Source organism: Giraffa tippelskirchi, chromosome 5 (assembly GCF_054371585.1).
Source record: "Giraffa tippelskirchi isolate mGirTip1 chromosome 5, T2T-mGirTip1v1.2.pri, whole genome shotgun sequence".
In the NCBI taxonomy this organism is placed as follows: domain Eukaryota; kingdom Metazoa; phylum Chordata; class Mammalia; order Artiodactyla; family Giraffidae; genus Giraffa; species Giraffa tippelskirchi.
The window spans coordinates 94,440,253-94,460,125 of record NC_137279.1 but is presented as its reverse complement, the minus strand read 5'-3'; the positions used below and the strand labels follow the sequence as shown (position 1 = coordinate 94,460,125).

The 19,873-nt window shown below is 47.1% G+C and overlaps 1 protein-coding gene across 7 annotated transcripts in view; it reads right to left on the bottom strand.

The window, feature by feature from the left end:
• KCNN3 (potassium calcium-activated channel subfamily N member 3) overlaps positions 1–19,873 on the bottom strand; it is a 168,505-nt gene that overhangs the window by 37,731 nt on the left and 110,901 nt on the right. Inside the window, exons 4-5 of one of the 7 annotated variants that reach the window (XM_081494609.1) lie at positions 11,119–11,152; positions 2,922–2,932 (exon numbers count right to left, since the gene is read on the bottom strand). The exons of the other annotated variants lie outside the window; for them this stretch is intronic. Of the exons in view, the coding sequence (XP_081350735.1) occupies positions 2,922–2,932; positions 11,119–11,152 (45 nt within the window). The remainder of the gene's footprint in view (positions 1–2,921; positions 2,933–11,118; positions 11,153–19,873) is intronic. 7 annotated transcript variants of the gene reach the window in all.

The following is a 19,873-nucleotide window of genomic DNA, read 5'->3' as shown; positions in this document are numbered from 1 at the left end:
TTTGTAATGAAACAATGAGAAGATCAGGAGACTAACCAACCTCCCTAACTTCTCACAGCAAGTGAGTAAATAAGCTGGGCCAGAAACCTATCTGTTTCCTGATTCTAAAAAGGGTGGCTGCAGTGAGCAGGGCATGGGGAGGGGTGTGGTGGCAGTGTCTGTGGATGCCAGCCTGTCCTAGTTTGGTGGAGCCCTTGTTTAGTCCCCACCAGCAGGACAGTTTGCCAGGGGACTGGCGAGTAAGTACCAGGTTGGATCATGGGGCTTGAGAAGTTCTACCTAACAGAAGACATTTTCATGGAGTCCTGGGTTTTACTCCCATCCCTACCTCTGCCTTTATGTTGGTTGCCAATATAATCAAGTCCTAATTACCAAGTGCCCTCAGCATGCAAGGGTATTTGATTCCAGCCTTGGGGAGAAAATTGCCATTTTTAAGCATATTATGAGCCTTTGTTTAGGAGGATTTGAGAAATGCTTCAGGTACATAAAAGAGTTTCACTGAAATTCAAAGTCAGCTGCACAGTAAATGGTTTATTATGGTGACTTTAGGGTTACTCCATTATTCTAGCTATAGGTGAATTCACATCAAGACCAAAAAAAAAAAAAAAGTTTTTGTTTTCTTAAAAACAATTTCCCTTCTAAACATCTTATAATATGGAATAAATGGCCCTGGAGGCCCAGGGCTAACCATCAGCTTCCTGGACCACGTGTCTGACGACACAAGCATCCACGAAGTCACTCCCTCATCTGTCTCATTTCTATAGTTAATGCCCTATTTTTTAAAGAGTTGGCTTTGAATTTAGGAAAGTAAGGATGTTTCCCTCCACCAGGTAATTCAAGGCGACAGCCCGGAATCTTTCCAAGGCAAATCTAAATCCAGTCTTTTATTTCCAGCCCCAAGAACTCACAGCATGGGTGCAAAGCCTCTGGTTATTTTTAAAAGGGAAGAAAACCATCACCACCAAAACAGACAACTCCAATAAACAAGTTGCGGTGTGTCACCAAACAGAAGTGGCTCGTGGTTTTTCTGTGAACATAGCGGGCACGGCTTTGTCTCTCAGAGGTGGTGGCATGCACGTCTCTCTAGTAGCTTTCCTCAGAGACTTTCGCCAAATCGGGAGACTTGGGACATCTGGCTGGTGTCATACATCTGGGTGCAGCCTCTCTATGGGGAAGTCTGAACAAGAACATCAGCTCAGCTTTTCTTGGGGTGTGTTTGTCTTCCCTGGGGTCTCTCCCTCCCTGTGTTTGGCTGAGAAGTTTTGTTCGACTTCCCCATTTTGCAAATGGTTGCAGCATTTGAGGGAGGCCAGCTGCCATTCCTTCCATAGTCCATTTTCTCTGCAAAGGGGAGTACTGTCAACTTCTTTGAATGGTTATTAAATTAAAAACCAGATGGTTCATCTGGCAAAGCCTTCTGAGTCAGTTTCTCTATTTGCAATGTTTTCTTTCTTCTTATTAAAAAATATTTCCATGTTTCCTGATTTGGAAATGTTTAATAAAATGCATGAAAATGGAGAAAAACAATATGTTTGGAAGAAGCACTGTTCCCATGGGAAGCGTGTCTTTCACTCTCTTTGGAGGTGGCGTGGTGGAGACGGGATGAGAGTTCAGAGCCCAGCTCTGCCATCTGTCCTCTGTATGACCTGGGTAAGGAGCTCATCTCTCCTTGTCTTGGGCTTTCCTTCCATAAAACAAAATGTAAAACATCTCCTATGGGATCATGCTGATGGTTAGGTGAGATAGCAAATATAAGACCCTGAGCAGCATCTGGCATGCACTGGGGCTCACCAAGAGAGTTCATTCGGTCAACAACTGTCAGTGAGCCCTTACTATGTGCCTTGGCACCTACTTCAGGGAACTTACAGTTCCATGAAGGAGGCCGACACCCAGCAACACAAAAGCTAGAAAAGGCTGACTTAGAATTGAGACACTTGCTGACAGGTAGCATGGGGTGCGCTAAGCAAGGACAGCCTCTGAGGACGCAACCTTGACACAGAGCCACCCAGGACGAGCAGGGGTGAGGCTAGAGTGCAGGGCGGGATGGGGGTGCTCCAGGTGAGGAACCGGGAGGACATGGAGGGAGAGGCAGGCGATAAAGGGTGCTCTCTCCAAGCACCAGTGCTGGGCCTTGATGAGCAGAGCAGCATGAACACGCTGGCTCCATTGGCCTCACCGTCACCGGCTCCCTGGGCCCTTGTTTCCCTTCTTCCCCCTTCTCTGTCTTTCTTTCCATTGCCTATTTGTCTGTCTTCTCTCTCACCTGCTTTCTCTCCTTCCTCCTTTGAAACACCTCCCTCACATCCCTCTGTCTCTCCCCTCTCCGCTCCTTTCCCTGGCTCAATTTCTTTCTCACTCTCTCCTTGTGAGGAAAGCCTCCCCACCAAGGGAGGGGGTCTTCTGCCTCCAACGAGTTGACAGTCCCTGTGGGGCTACCGGTCTTTCTTCACCTCAGGTTGGTTTTGCTTATCCAGCAAACTTATATCCTGTACCTACTGGGCGGTCAGATACCAATATCAGGAGATGAAACGGCTCAGAGTCCCTGCTCTGGGAAGCCCCTGCAGAGTCAGACTCCTGGGATGAAGTGGGGAGAACTGCACCAGAATAAGACCACATGTCCTTGTCCTCCCAGGGCCCGAAGACCACTGCCCTCTGCTCTTCCAGCGGCTGTGTGCCTCCTCGTGGTTTCAGCTGCCACCCCCAGGCCTCTGTGTGTGTGTGTGCTCAGTTGCTTAGTCGTGTCCAGCTCTGTGCAGCCCTATGGACTGTAGCTCACCAGGCTTCTCTGTCCATGAAATTTCCCAGGTAAGAATACTGGAGTGGGTTGCCATTCCCTTCTCCAGGGCATCTTCCAACCCAGGCATCGAACCCACGTCTCCTGTGTCTCCTGCACCGGCAGGTGGATTCTTTACCACTAGCACCACCTAGGAAGCTCTCCCAGGCCTCTGAAACCAACTCAAACCTCTCCTCTGACTGTCCAACCCGTGGACCCACCTGCCAACATGGGACATATCCAGAGGACAGCAGGTAAATTAATTCAGCTTATCCTGAACCCTGCTCATCACCTGCCCCTCCCTGTGCCCAGATCCTTCCAGATTCATCCTCTTCCTCCTGCATTTCCTATCTGCGGGCAATACCACCACCCAGCTACTCCAGGACGTTGGAGTGTTCGCAGAGTTCTTCCACCATCACCCCACATCCAGTGAGTTGGAGTGTCAATCTGGGCTCCTTTAGTTCTTTCTCCTTTTTGGCCACAACATGCAGTATGCAGGATCTTAGTTCCCCAACCAGGGATGGACCCCGTGCTCCCTGCTCTTGGGAGCACAGAGTCTTAACCAGTGGACCACCAGGGAAGTACCTCCTCTAGTTCTTTCAAATCTGTTCCTCACTCCCATCCCTGCCACCACCTCCGCCACTGCTATAGAGGTGGCATCTTGTCCCATGTCCATTATGGCAGCAATCTCCCAACTAGTCTCCTTGACTCACAGTCATCCTGTGCTCCCCTCACACATTGGAGCCAGGGAAGTCTTTCTAAAACAAAGGACTCTCCTCCACTCAAAACCCACCAGCAGCTCCCTACTAGTCTAGAATGGGGGGTGGTGGGCTATTCTTCAGCCTCAGTGTGGAGAATACCTCAGGGCATCCCCAGTGTGGAGATACACTTTGACACACCAACAACCTCTCCAGGACTAATAGTAGTTGAAGAGTTGACATTTGAGAAGGATTTACAAGGTAGTTTCAAGGTTATCACTATGATAACATCACTCCACTGTCTTATACTCTGATTTGCTTTCTCCAACAGAAAGGAAGGGCTGGGACTCCAGCTAGTCTGGCAGAAATGATTTATAACCCATGGCACACCCACAGCAGAAGTCAGGTATCTCAAAACTATCATTCCTGCGTTATTGGAATAAAAGAAAAAAGTAAATAAATAAGGTTGGTTACTGTTGCCTATGATAGAGGATTAAATCCAAACTCCTTAGACTGGTTTGGCCCCTGCCCACCACTCTAACCTTGAGTATAGCTGCAACCTCTCCCTGACCCCCTGGCAAGCAACTACTTACTTCCTCTCCCACCCTGTGCTCCCCCACCTCTAAGCTCTGCTTGTGCTGGTCCCTCTGGCTGGAGTACCCTCAGGCCCAGAAAATCACCTTCTCCAGAAAGCCTTCCTGGATCGAGTCCCTGCTGCAGAGCACCCTTAGCCCCATGGTCCTCTCTGTCCCTCCCACTGCAGGATCTAATCGTGTGCTTACTTCTGGGGCTCGCCCTTTTCCATGGTCCCAAGCCAGCCCCAGTGGTCAGGCACTAGGAGGAAGCTCTGAGAATCGGCGGAAGGAGGCAGTGAGTAAACAACGGTCCAGGGGAGGTGATGCTTAAACCTGTTCTCATCTCACTCCCCTCTGTGAGCCTCTGGTTTCTCACAGCTGCTGTCTTTGGTTTTCATTCAATTCCACCCTCCTGGGCCATGGTCTTCCACCTGGGAGTTTTTTCTCTCCTTGTTGAACCTTTTCCCAGCATCAATCAGAGTGTCATTCGGAAGCAAAGAGGCTTCATGGCTCTTAGTGATTTATATATGGAGACAAGAATAACAGTGGTTGGGATTCTTGCAAAATACTTCATCAAAGACCTAGTGATGATCTATTTCTCATCTCCTTTTATTTCTGGGGCTAACCCTATGAAGTGAGTAGGACTGGATATATAATCCTATTTTAAAAAGTAACAGTCATCATCATTTGTCAAATGACAGCCATGTACCATGTGGGCCAAACCTTTCTGTGTATCATCTCACTTAATCCTCACAATAACAAGGTTTGCAATTGTCATTTCCTGTCTTCCTGAGTTGGAAACTCAGGCTCAGCCAGATGAGGGAACTTGCACAAAATAAAAACATCTAAGTGTGAGCTTGGGTCTGGCGGATTCCTCAGCCCCATCTTTGATACTATTACACCTTTAGGTGGCGCTAAGTGATAAAGAACGCACCTGCGAGCCGCAGGTTCAATCCCTGGATTGGGCAGATCCCCTGGAGGAGAGCATGGCTTCCTCCATATTCTTTCCATATTCTTTCCTGGAGAATTCCATGGACAGAGGAGTCTGGTGGGCTAAACTCCATAGGGTCTCACGGAGTTGGACACTACTCTTAGCATGGAAGAGTCTAGGATGCTTAGGACACAGAAGCAACTTAGCACGCACATGCCTTTGAAGTGAAGGCCCAGTAAGGTTGATAGGAGAGATTGCTGGGGATGCGCCCTTTCTTGGGTATCTGATCCTGGATCTATATTACAATGAGCCAACTTCACGAGGGAGTGAACCAGAGCCAGGGGTGCCCTGTTAACAGCAGCATAGGTTGTACGCTGCGCAACTGCGGGGAGCGCCCTTCACACAGCAGTCAATGTGAATGGCGCCCCCTGGAACGCAGTGTCGCGTAGGCAGTGGTCCCAGCTATAGCCTCAAAGGGAAGAAGGGTGTCTTTCTCCTCTACGTTCTGCCTTTCAAAAGAATTCAAGGCAGGCAGCTCCCCAGGCGAGGCAATGTTGAGGAGGGCACAGAGCTGCAGTCTCACCTGGGCAGCGTTAGAGTGGGAGGGAGGTGGGAGCTGCCCTGTGACCAAGAACAAAGAGAAGCCGGATGGAAAAAATACCCTGGGAGGGCGTTTTCTTGTTACTGTTTCACAGAGCAGTGGGGATTCCAGGGCAGGACGTGGGAGCTCCGGTTGGGCAGCTTCCCCTGCCACGGAGAAAAGGGGATGCTAAGGAGGTGAGTGGGAAGAATTCTAATTCGGCTGCTGCTGCTAAGTCGCTCCAGTCGTGTCCGACTCTGTGCGACCCCATAGACGGCAGCCCACCAGGCTCCCCCGTCCCTGGGATTCTCCAGGCAAGAACACTGGAGTGGGTTGCCATTTCCTTCTCCAATGCATGAAAGTTAAAAGTGAAAGTGAAGTCGTTCAGTCGTGTCCGACTCTTAGCCACCCCATGGACTGCAGCACACCAGGCTCCTCCGTCCATGGGATTTTTCAGGAAAGAGTACTGGAGCAGAGGCAACCAAACCCATCTGGGGAGCCTGGCTGTGGGGCTTTGGGGCCTGCCTGTGGAGAGAGCTGCCTCTAACCTCTAACCTCTTTCCACGAGCTTGGGCGTCCAGATGGCACACATCCTTGGACTTCCGGGGGGCGGGCTTTGGCCACGTAAAGAGTGAAGAAGTCTCAGGCAGGCTCTCAGGGGCTGATTCAGGCCTGCCAGTGCCACAGCCAAAGCACCCAGACCTTGGCTCATATGATTAACTGGAAGATCCTAGAACACATGAGAAAGAAGTCTAGTTCTGAAGCTCAGGACTTATGCGAAAAAGGGAATGGAGACAGTCAGCACCCACACACCCCACCCCAAGTCCCAAGAGGGGCTTTCTTGCTAGAGGAACTTCTAAATCTTCAGAGCTGGCATGCCCCCAAGGTCTACAAAAGCAGCAGCTGGAAGGAAAGGCTCCTGTGCTGGGGCCTCCTTGCTCATCTTTGTGGCCCCAGGAACAGAATGAAGGGATCCAGCTGGAGAAGAAGAGCCCAGAGCATCCCAAATTCTTTTTTTCTGCCTCCTGAACTGATAGATTCTTGCTGGGGAAAGAGAAGGAGCAAGGCAGAAGAGAGATGACCCATCTGGAGTTTCTTCTCACTTGCAGGACCTGGAGAGGGTGGTATAAAATCCCATGTGCTATCAGCAGCCCCCTTGGGAGCTCCATCTGCTCCTCTGAGACAGCAGGGGGCCCCAGCCCCATGCAGCTGCAACCCCCAACACAGGTTAGAGAGCTGGCCAGGTAGAGGAGTGGGCAGCTGCAGCTCGCATCTCTGATGCCTTATGGGGCCATTTTGGAAAGACATAGATTTCCTAAATGGGCCTGATGGTGATAGGTGTCTTCAGGAACACAACGTGGCTATGCTGAGAGTTTTGCTGGCAGAATGGGATTCTTCTAGGGAGCATTAACCAGAGGCCCAGGGCTCCCAACCTCTGGGCCTTTCTAAGGAAGGGAGAAAACAACCATGGATGTACCACCAAACATCTGGGCAGGAGGTGCTTTGCCTGTTGGGTAGGCTTTGTCTCTAGGCGTCATTGAGACTTGGGGCTGCCTCTAGCCCCACAAACCTCATTCTTTGCAGGTAAGGAAATGGAGGCTGGAGGGGAGTGTGCTGGGCCCAAGTACACTAGGCTTCTCCTCACTGTGCTGCCTCTTCCTCCTCCACAAGGTACTCATCATTCAGCCTGTCATTCACCTGACAGTCAGCCCCAGGAGAGAGCCACTCAACAGGGAGTTTGGATGCTCTCCAACTTGTGTGATCCAGACAAGTCGCTTCCCTTCTCTGGACCTCAATTTCTTCATGTAAAATGTGAGGATTTTTCCAGTTCTAAGGTAGGTGTTTCTCTGATGACACTCTACCCCCACTCAACCTCCACCCAGTCTCTGGGGAGCGTGTGGCTGCGCTGAAGGCAGATATAGAAGCCAGTTATCTTCACAGACAGGAGGCCTTTTACATCCCATGGGGAACAAGATGAACTAAGAGCTTGGCTCAAGTGAAAACCATCCAACAACCTCCACCCAGATCCAGCTGGCCACCCCTCAGGCAGCCATAGCAGGTGGCCACCAAATCAAACAGAACCTCTGATGGCCCCTACCCAGGACTTCTGACCACTGAACACCTGTGATTCCTGAAACAAAACAGGAGAGGGTGAGCTGGCGCCCCCGCTGTTATAGAAGAGTCAGGACGGTTACACTCCGAGTCACCTAAGCCTGCCTGTCTGTCTTTCTCCTCCCTCCCCCTCCCCAACCACCCTGGAGAGGCCCCTGGAGCCTGCTCCATCCCAACGGCCCAGCCCTGGCTCTATTTTACAGGATGCAGCCATCACAGAAGATGCTTGTTACATGTTGCCAGGCAACAAAATGCTGCCTGAAAACTACAACCCACCTCTGACACTTCATAGGGCTGGAAACCGGCAGATGAGAGGAGCCTGCCAGAACAAAGGGGAAGCGTCAGGAGGGAACACGTTGGAGCTGAGCAACCACGGAAGCAAAATGAAAGAGCCCAGACAGTTGTATAAAGTGCCAAACAGCAAACAGATGGGGAGGAAAAACTGACTCACTGAAATGAGGGAGACAGACAGAGAAGGCGCCATGGAGGAGAGCCCTCCACGGGTCAGGTCCTCAAAAGGCCTCCTTTATTTTATTTTTGGTAAAATCTGTCATGATTAGAGCTGAGGTTGTTGATAAGGAGGATGATGGTAATGATAATGATGATGATTCCTTAGGCAAACACTTATCTATTAGCTTCTGCTTTGATGAGTGATTTTATGAAACACCCTCAAGCAATGGCACTATTTTCCACAGACTTTCCAGGAAATATGATTATTTCCTAAAACAAACATCTCCACAGGCATCATCATCAGCCCCTCACCCAAATACAAGGTCATGCGCTTGTTAGCTTAAGTGACCTTGGGCTCTGAAACCTCAAGCACTGAGCGGATCAGGGAGAGCCAAGCCCGGGGGATGCCCAGGCTGGATGGCTCCCCAGCTGCCAAGGGGACCTCAAAGGAGATGCTGAGCCATCAGCACGGGAGTGTCCCAGGCAGAGGACCCTCCCTTTCCAGGCAGGATCCCTGGGCCAGCAGTGAGATTCTGCCTCACATACCTCTCAAAGCCTCCATTCCTTCACTTCTAAGGTGGAAAAATTACTCCTGCCCCACCCACCTCACAGAGTGCAGGGCACAAGGAGAAAGCGCATAGAATGAAAAGCCATGAACAAGAGGATAGTGTCCCTGACTTATTCAAAAATAATGCCTACCAAAAAAAAATAATAATAATACCTAACCAGGACTTCCTTGGCAGTCCAGCAGTTAAGACACTGCACTCCCACTACAGGGGGTGTGGATTCAATCACTGGTTGGGGAACTAAGGTCTCATATTCTGTATGGCACGGCCAAAAAACAGACAAATAATAATGCCTAAACTCATACAAGTGCTGGGCATTCTAGAAAACACTCTCTTAAACACTTACCATCTGCTGGGTGAGAGGCAATTAATAAGCACCCTCACACAACGGTGGTGGGTTACCACTACCCTTGGCTTCAGTTTTTCTATCAGTGCAATGGAGATAACACCATAAAAGATTCTTGGGATGGTTAAATGGGATGACGAATGCAAGAATCCAGTACTCAACAAATGATGGCTCTCCTTCTCCTTCCTCAGGCTTGAGGTCATCCTTAACTAGACTTTGGAGACCCTAGCTCAGTCTCACCAGCCCTCCGGCTTTGCCTAATTTGGCCGCAGCAACAGTCTGGCAAACTCAGGAGGATATAGTCTAATTTCTGCAATAATGAAAAGCCTCAAGACACATTTACTCCCTAAATAAAATCCACAGTTTAAATTATAAACAAGAACAAAACAAATTAAGAATGCTGATAACTAAGTGGGAGCAATTTCATATGTTAAACTTGACAAAATAATTACAAAGCTACTACCCAGTTAACTGTATTCACATTTACTTAACTCCGTAAGTTTGACAATACAGCTGTTTACTTTATTAATTTTGACATGAACTTTCTCAGAAAATGTCTAGCCAGTCTCCAACCCCGCCTGCGCCACCCCCTAAAAACACATCATGGTATTCAAAGATGATGGGCCATTTCCACCTGTACCTGCTAACAGGAAGTGGCTTCCCACTAAAAGTTGCTGTTTGTGTTTCTATAGCACCGATCACAATTTCCATCTAGGTAGCAGATAGCATGCCCTTAAACAAATGATAAGTTGACCTCAGAGTCCCAACTGAAAATAAAAGTTAATTCGCTTTGCACATTTTGCTTTTTCTCCTTTGGCCCCAACACAATCACAGAAGACAACTCCCTAATTCAACAAATAACCCAAGAACCTGACAGCAGGCAGTCAGGATCTTGGGGTTCCAGGCCGCTTCTGCCCTATGAGTCGAGGACAGGACGAATCACCGAGCCTCATTGAGTCACCATGTTCTAATCCACTAAACAGGGTCTCTGGACTCTATTCTGCCTGCTTACTTCTCTGGTCATTGGGAGAAGCAGAAGAACATGAGTCCTGGATTTTATGTGTTCCCCAGCTTTTCGTGCCTTCTCTTATTTGAATTTTACACTTATATAGGAAATAGGTGAGACAGGCTTATATCTCCAACCTACAGATCAGAAGAACGAGGCTCAGGAGAGGAAAAGATCCAGTGTTCCCCAAGCTACACTCATAGGCACTTGTCTTATTTAATAGAGGGTAAATGACTTGCCCAGCTTCCCAGGTGGTGCTAGTGGTAAAGAATCCGCCTGCCAATGCAGCAGACGCAAGAGACGTGAGTTTGATCCCAGGGTTGGGTAGATCCCCTGGAGCAGGAAAAGGCAACCCACTCCAGCATTCTTGCTTGGAAAATTCCATGGACAGAGGAGCCGGGTGGGCTAAAGTCCATGGGGTACCGAAGAGTTAGACGCGACTGAGCACGTACACACACACAAGTGACTTGCCCAAGGTCACACAGCTGGTGCTCTGTGTTAGGCTGTGAGCCAGGGTTTTCTGACTTCAGGTGTCACTGCTTTCAATTTTGTAGGCAATGAAAGCTTACGTTTAGAAATGTGAGGTGTTATTATAATCATTGGCTTTCTGGGCGCTAGTGGTAGAAAACTCACCTGCCAATGCAGGAGACCTAAGAGACCCAGGTTAGATCCCTAGGTTGGGAAGATCCCCTAGAGAAGGAAATGGCAACCCACTCCAGTATTCTTACCTAGAGAATCCCATGGACAGAGGAGCCTGGAGGGTTAGGTCCATAGCGTTGCAAAGAGTCAGACACGACTGAAGCGACTTAGCACCCACGCATTACGAACATTGCTAATGTTACTGAAATTGAACCAAATTGGTTCTAGTGTAGGTTGACTATAGAAGGCCTTGAACACTAAAACAAGGAATATGACATAACCTTCTAAAGGGAGCAACTGCAGGACTTTTAGGGGTAACAGAATGTATCTATTAATAGTATAATTTGAGGTCAGAGAAGCTACTTCTACAGTCCAGTGTAAGATGACAGGGATCTGTGTCAGGGAAGCAGCAGGAAGAGCTAAGTCTGAGAGACATTACAGCGTAAGAACCATAGGGCTTGAGGTCTGAATAAGGGCTGAATAGGGGTGGGCATAGGCACAAAGATAGTGAACAGTTTTGAGCCTATGAGATAGTTATGCCCCAATAGTCCTTCTCCCCTTCTTCACTGGTAAAAGAGCCCAGGAATGAGTAATGGCTGCCAACAATAAAGACTACATTTTCCCAGCCATGTGAATGACCAATGAATATGAATGGAAATGACATGTGTTGCTTTTAAGAAATGTCTTTAGAGAAAAAAAGCACACATTATTTTGTCCCTTCCTCCCTCCTGCTGGCTAGAACATAGATGGGATAGCCAGAACTCTGGCAGCCTTCTTGAACTATGAGGAAGAAGCCATATACCAAGGCTGGCAGGACAACAAGGCAGAAGAAGCCTGGGTTCCTAATGCCATGAAGCACCACACCTGCTTCTTACTGACCCTTTCCCAGTCTTCTTTTGCATAAGAAAGAAACTTCTATTTTGTTCAAGCTGCTATTTGTCTGGGTTCCCTGTGATTTGCAGCCAAAAACTAATACTAACTGGAAAAGTTCTTAAGAAAAAGAAGATAGAAACAGAAAAGCAGAGGGAAATGAGGGGCAGCATGATGAGTTTGGAAGGACTGATGCTGAAGCTGAAGCTCCAATACTTGGGCCACCTGATGTGAAGAACCGACTAATTGGAAAAGACCCTGATGCTGGGAAAGATTGAAGGCAGGAGGAGAAGGGGGTGACAGAGGACAAGATGGTTGGATGGCATCACTGATTCAATGGACATGAGTTTGAGCAAACTCTGGGAGATAGTGAAGGACAAGGAAGCCTGCATGCTGCAGTAGGGGGTTGCAAAGAGTCGACACAACTTAGTGACTAAACAGCAACAACAATGATGACTTTGAACAGAGGCTTAATACATGGGACATTCAGTCTTGGCCGGGTACACAGGAGGTATTCAAGGACTCTACTCTGCCGCCGCCACCCTTCTAAGTCACCATTTTCTTTTGCCCGGTCTGTACAATGGCCTTCTAACTCATCCTCCTAGTAGTTTTTTTGCCCATTTCCAATTTATACTCCACAAGGTGCAGAGTGATAGTCTTAGAATGAATGAGGTTGTATTACTTTCTGACTTAAAACTTTCAGAGGCCTCCCACTGCACTTGCCTTTGACCCCTTAACACAGCCCCTGGAGTCCCCTCTGCAGCTCAGGCCTTGCAAAGTCACATGCCCATCCATATCACTCTCCTTCCAGCCACTCCACAACCATGCTCTTTGCCAGCTCAGGACCTTTATTTGTACACCCTGTTCCCTCTTCTTGGAAAGCTCACCCCTTTGGTCTATAAATGACTCGTTCCTTCCCATCCTTCAGATCTTAGCTGAAACATGACCTCTCTGGAGAGACCTTCCAAGCAGGTCCCACCTGAGTAGGATTCCTCTCCAACCCCATTACTCGAAAATCATTGCAACCGTTTATTTTAACACTTTCAACAGTATGTACCATAGATTTGAAAGTACATACATGTGTGTTGAATTGTTATTGTTCTACACAGTCTTCCCTGGTAGACTATAAATCCCATGTGGGCTTATATGTGTGTTTTACTCTCTAAGGTATATTTAATGGCTAACACATGCCTGGTGAACTGTAGGGCTCAATAACCATTAATGTTATTGTTACTCAGGAAATGATTCATAATTGAACGTTACAGCTCAGGGGAGAGATTTGGCTCAATGTTTAGACTTAGGAGGTGACAATGCATTCTTGAGAAAGTGGATGCATTCTCTGGGGTGGAGAATGTCATTTAGGAAGCAGATCTGATGGAGGAAAGAAGGGAGTGGGGAAGACCAGTATGAAATGGTCCAGAGAACAGAGGGTGGAGGGAGTGAGCTCAACATTTAGGCATCCCCTGTTTAAAGATCTGCACGGGTCTGATAAACCACTGCTTTTATCAGCAGGAAAACTAAGGCAGAGAAATGGGCTCCCAGACCAGATCCCCAGCACCTTGCTAGGGATGTCCATGGAGACCAACAACAACTCAAGACACAAGCATATACTTACAAATCTACGGCACATGGCACAGACTGTTGAAGGTGTTAGAAGAAACAAGGTTGCAATGATTTTTTTCTTTAAGTAATGGGGTTGGAGAGGAAACCCACTCAGGTGGGACCTGCTTGGAAGGTCTCTCCAGAGAAGTTATGTTTCAGCTGATATCTGAAGGAAGGAAAGAAATGAGACATGTCCTGGAAACAGGACATGAGCCTCTTGACACTTTACAGTCCTACCTGGTTCTCCACTTGGCTTAACATCCTCTGGCCTGAACTCAGCTGTGGCTCAGTCAGGTGGCAGGCTGAGTGGTGTGGGGGTCACAAGGCACAGATTAGGCAGGGCCTGTGCAGTTGAACTCAGGGAATATTAACAAAACAGGGTGTGGAGCTATAGGATAGGATTGTCCAAAGTGCTACACCTAAACAGAGATATGCTCTGACTCTCATTCCCTAATTCCAGGTCATTTTGCTTGTTCTGGGAGATGCTTGCCCTTGCTATGGGCTACTCTCAAGCTGCATTAAAAAATAATGGTGAGAAAATGGGAGGTTGCCTAATTCTTGGGGCACTGTGTTCAGTCTGGGACCTCCAACTGGTGGAGACATTGATGAACAAGGAGGAGGGTGAGCAAGAGAGTGGAGTCTGATCAGGACAGAGTCCTGTGAGGACTTGTTAAAGGATCAGAGACCTTTAGATAGAAGAAGATGAAACCTGAATTCTCAAATATTTAAGGGGCTTCCCCAATGGCTCAGCAGTAAAGAATCTGCCTGCAATGCAAGAGAGAAAGGAGACTCAGGTTCAATCCCTGGATGGGGAAGATCCTCTGGAGGAGAGCATAGGCAACCCACTCCAGTATTCTTGCCTAGAGAATGTTTTGGACAGAGGATCCTGGCGGGCTACAGTCCATGGGGTCACATAGAGTCAGACATGACTGAAGTAAATGAACACCACATGCACAGTGGAAGAGGGAAGACAAGCCTGCTTCACTGGGTACTCAGCATGTGCTAAGTACTTTGCTTTGTGCTAAGAGCTTTTTGTGAATTATCCCATTTCCTGGATGTCCTGAGGCTAGCTTGCCCAAGGTCATGGTGCTTAAGAGGTAGAGCAAGACCCTAAGCCTAGAAGGCAATGGTTTAACCACCAGCCTATGTTGCTTGAATTTTTGTGTGGCTACAGAAGACAGTTGGGCTGGAAGAAGCACACGCTGGAATCAAGATTGCCGGGAGAAATATCAATAACCTCAAATATGCACATGACACCACCCTTACGGCAGAAAGTGAAGAAGAACTAAAAACCCTCTTGATGAAAGTGAGAGAGGAGAGTGAAAAAGTTGGCTTAAAGCTCAACGTTCAGAAAACTAAGATCATGGCATCTGGTCCCATCACTTCATGGGAAATAGATGGGGAAACAGTGGAAACAGTGTCAGACTTTAGTTTTGGGGGCTCCAAAATCACTACAGATGGTGACTGCAGCCATGAAATTAAAAGACGCTTACTCCTTGGAAGGAAAGTTATGACCAACCTAGACAGCATATTAAAAAGCAGAGACATCACTTTGTCAACAAAGGTCCATCTAGTCAAGGCTATGGTTTTTCCAGTGGTCATGTATGGATGTGAGAGTTGGACGGTGAAGAAACCTGAGCGCCAAAGAATTGATGCTTTTGAACTGTGGTGTTGGAGAAGACTCTTGAGAGTCCCTTGGACTGCAAGGAGATCCAACCAGTCCATCCTAAAGGAGATCAGTCCTGGGTGTTCATTGGAAAGACTGATGTTGAAGCTGAAACTCCAATACTTTGGCCACCTCATGTGAAGAGTTGACTCATTGGAAAAGACCCTGGTGCTGGGAAGGATTGGGGGCAGGAGGAGAAGGGGACGACAGAGGATGAGATGGCTGGATGGCATCACCGACTTGCTGGATATGAATTTGGGTAAACTCCGGGAGTTGGTGATGGACAGGGAGGCCTGGCGTGCTGCGATTCATGGGGTCACAAAGAGTCGGACACAACTGAGCGACTGAACTGAACAGAAGACAGTGTTAGGACCCGAGTGAGAAACTACAAGGAATTTAATTTGAACAAAGATTAGGAAGATAGTTCTAAGTCAGAGTTGTCCGCAGATTGGATTGAATAGGTTTTTTTTTAACTTTTTATTTTATATTGGAATATAGCCAATTAACAATGTTGTGATAGTTTCAGGTGGACAGTAAAGGGACTCAGCCATACATACACATGTATCCATTCTCCTCCAAACTCCCCTCTCATCCAGGCTGCTACATAACATTGAGTAGAGTTCCCTGCAAGAGAGTAGGACCTTGTTGGTTATCCATTGTAAATAGAGCAGTGTGTACATGTCCATCCCAAGCTCCCTAACTATCTCTTCTCCCTCATCCTTCCGCCTGCTCTGGCAACCATGAGTTTGTTGAATGAATGGTCTTTTAGAGTGATGAGTTCCCTGTCCCAGAGCATGGTCAGTAGAGGCAGCATGACTCTAGAGAGATTAAGTACATGTACAATGTCCAAGGTCGATGGTGGAACCAGAAGCCAAACTGTCTTTTAACCCTGAGTTCAGGCTGTAACCAGCCTCTGAGCACTGTCACCATTGTGTCATTGCATGTATTGGCTCAGCTGAAACACGTTTAACATTTTCAAAAGTAGTTTTACTCACTAGACTCTATGCCCCCTCTATTGTGGGCGTGTTGAGCCCATCTGGCCCTTCTCAGCATGTCTGTGCCTGTCTGGGGGCTTTATTGGCAGGCAGATCCCATGAACCTCTTGGGAAAACAAAAGAACCAGGTGTGGTAGGGTTGGTGGGTTCCCAGGGCCACTATTCCCAAGCCACCAGGGGACGGTGGTTGCCAGGGAAACTCTTGGGCAGCACACAGAGCCAGAAAGTAGGCATCCAGGTGGGGTGGGAGGTGGAGTGGGGTTAGGGATGCTCACTGAGGTGCCACTTGGAGTGTAGCATATCTTGCCCATATTCCTTTCCAGCTCAGCCTCTGGGAGGCTGAAGCCAAGTCTCAGGGGATGGGGGAAATATCTCCACTTAATAAAGTGGAAGGAGAATATCTCATGAAAAAAATCCCCCAGCAGCTGTGCTATGAGAGCAGGAATGCAGGGTTTCACACTAGTCTGGGTGGCAGCAGCCATGCCCACAGTGGAAAGGGGTGGAAAGCACAGGGTGGCAAGGAGTGCACATGACATGTGCCAAGCCACTGAACACATGGAGAAGGTCTGTGGGATGAGGGTCCCATCCCTTGCTGGTGGGGGCCTGCACTGAGATGCATGGCACCATGGGATCGCCCGGGGCAAACAAAACCACCCCAAAGTTGAAAAATGGAAAAGTTGACAGAACGTAGATTTCCTGTCTTGACAAATGTCAGCCCGCAAATAGATGTGGCTGACGCAGCTTACAGGAACCCCTCCCTTTTCCTCACCTTGGCTCCCTCCAAGGATTCCCACCCTTGTAAGATTTTTGGCATTGTCTCCTCCTAGTGGTGCAGCCTTTTTCATTTGGTCCTGGGGAAGAGAAATTTGGGTCTCCTTAGGCATCTATGATAAAAAACAAGCAACTTCCCTCTTATACATCAAGGATGGTACTAACTGTGTACCATTCTGGGTGGTATCAGCAAGATGGTCATTCCAGCTCTTTTCTGTAGGGATTAATTCTCAGATCCTGGTTGAGAAAGGTTGAATGATTCTTTACAGCTGAAGAAAGAGCCCTGTCCTTATCTGGATCTACCCTAAGGCAAAAATCCTGGAGGCAAAAAGGCACTGGCCACCTCTCAGCACCAGGCTTCCCCAGTGGCTCAGCGGTAAAGAATCCACGTGCAATGTAGGAGATGAAGAAGACACTGGTTCGATCCCTGGGTGGGGAAGATCCCTTGGAGGAGGGCATGGCAACCCACTCCAGTATTCTTGCCTGGAGAAGCCCATGGACAGAGGAGTCTGATGGGCTACAGCCCATCGGATCACACAGATTCGGACACAACTGAAGCAGCTGAGCACAGCACCTCCCAGCGAGAGTTTAGGGAAACCTAGTGTTTAGTGTAACAGAGGCAGGAGGAATTTGGAAATTGACTTGACTGTTACAATAGAATGGCTTCTCTGTACAACAGAGTTCACTTTGCACCCACAATGTCCCAAACTTAGTGCTTCAGAATGCTAATTTGGGGGGGGGGCATTTCCCTCATTTCTTGGTTCCCCTTTCTAAGAGGTGTCATTCGTTACTTATAATTTGTGAATGTTATTTAATGTAAATAAAAGTACGAATAAACCAGTCACAAATTAACACTTGCCATGCCAAATTGTCAAAGAGCACAAAAATACTGCCAATAAGAAAGAGGGAAGTTTTGAATCAGAAATAACAGAGAATGAGCAAGTGGTCTGTGAGCGAGTAAGGATGGGGGGGAATGCAAAACATGCACATGAAGTAAGAATGGGACGCTGCAAGAAGCAGGAACGAGAGGCAACGCTGGGACAGAGGACCAGTCCTCAAGTTTATTCTTGTGTCTCTGGGCGCGGGCGCCACAGCAGGGTTGAACCTGAACTCTGGCAGTGCCGGGAGCCGCCGACTGGCTCCTCCCCGAAGCCCGCCCCTGCCCTGAGACCCCGCCCACCGCCTCTCCCCTTCCGGCCCTGCGCCCCCAGGCGGAGCCAGCCTAGGCCCCGCGCCCCCCGCACCAGCCTGCTCCAAAGGCCTTGACCTTGCAGGAAGCACCTGCGGGCTGGCGTTTTCTCTCGACTAGCTGGGGCGCTCCCGCGTCATCGCTGGGCCCCCAGAGCCTGACCCACCCAGAGCCGGTGCTGAAGAGCTAATGCCAGCCGGGCCTCGGATCACACCTAACCCGCAGAGCTCCACCCGCTTGGACGCTGGCTCTAGGTCCTCCCGTAATCATCCCGCGGCCACTGAGGGGCTCCAAGAGTCACCCCTGCCTAGGGGAGGGAAGACCCCAGCCTAGGCTTATGTCGTCCGGCTACCTTGTCCACTGAGGCCAGTGCCTGCTAGATCTGAAGGCCAGCCCTTTAGGAAGGAACTTTAATTGTGCTTCTCTGAGAAAATTACGTGTAAAAACTGAATGAGCCATTCAACTTTACTTTCCAAGCCCTGTTGATACAAAATGTGAGTTTCTGTGGAAGATGAGAAGAGGGACTTTGTGGAGGGAGAAAAAACAAAATGATCCCTCTTTACATTAAAACACACACACACATATTGTCATGCATTCTCATTGCAAGTAAAATGTAACCCCAAACATCACATGTAAACAATATAAATCACATGTAAACAATCCCACAGAAAACAATATATGTATTTTCCAAGCATTTTCTATGTATGTTAGATATCTATTTTTAATTGGTACCATTCTATATAATACTTTTGTGTGATCCTTTCAAAAAAATATTACATCATGACTTCTTCCTACTTTATTATAGTCTTCAAAAGGTGGGGTTTTTAAAAAAAAAAAAAAATGTTGCCTAATTACCCATCATATGGATGTGCTGTGATTTATTTAACTGCTTAAATCCTGGACACTTACTTGGTTTCTGATTCTCCACTATTGTAGAATGCATCTGAAGGACCTTGAAATAAATTGATTATTTCATTAGAATAGCTTCCTAGAAGGAGAATTCCTGGGTTAAAGTTATGAACTTGTAAAGGCTCCCTTGACATACTGCTAAATTGTTTTCCAGAAAGGTGGTGCTAATTTTCCTTCTTGCCATCAGTATGAGAAAAACAACCCACCCACTCCACCACCAACAATAACAACTTTCTTCAGCATTGAATTATATTTATTTAAAATTTTGTCAGTTCCAGAGAAGAAAAAGAAATTCTCCTTGTAGTTTTAATTTGCAGTTCTTTGATTTGAGAGGCTGTGTTTTTCATTTTATTGGCTATTTGTATTTCTTTCTTTGTGGCTGTGTTTTTATTTTTAGCTTTTTTTTTTGACTGAGAAGATGAGTTTTTCTGATTGGTAACTAAGATTGCTTTGTACAATAGAGATATTTACCTCTTGTCATGTTTGCTGCCAATATTTTTCCTTTGTAACATTTGCCTTTTAAATAAGTTTATTTTTTTTAAAGAACAGAAATCCAAAATTGTATGTATAATGTAATCAGATAATCCAATGTTTTCCTTCACATTTCTTTTCTTCTAAGATTTTATGCTTAACAATTCTCTCCCATCTCAGGATTGATTAAATATTTACTTTGTTTTCTGGAGTTTGTTCATGGTTTCTTTTTATATCTGACTCTTTGATCCACCTGGAATTTATTTTGGTGGCTAGTGAGAGGTGGGATTCTAATTTGATTTTTCATCCACGTATCCAACCTTTCCATTAACATGTACGGAATAATCTATTGCTTCCTAATTGGTTTTTTTCCTCAAATATTGAGTTATCACATACTAGGATTTGTTTTGAAGGTTTCCTTTAGGTTTCATTTATTTATCATTACTGATTTTTCAGCAATGCCAGAGAGACTTAATTACCCTAGTTTTATAATACATTTTATTAATAATACCTGGTAGAGAAAGTCTTCTTCAAAGGTCTTTGCTTTCAAGAAAAAGTTAAGCTATTCTCTTTTATTTATTAAATTATCCTCAGAATCAGTAGGTATTCTGCCTTAAAATTTCTAGTTTTGTGTTTTCTTTTTTTCTTGATTAGACTTGCTAAACGTTGGTATCTTTGAGATTTACTAATTCTGTTTTTAAATTCATTAATTCCTGTCTTTGTT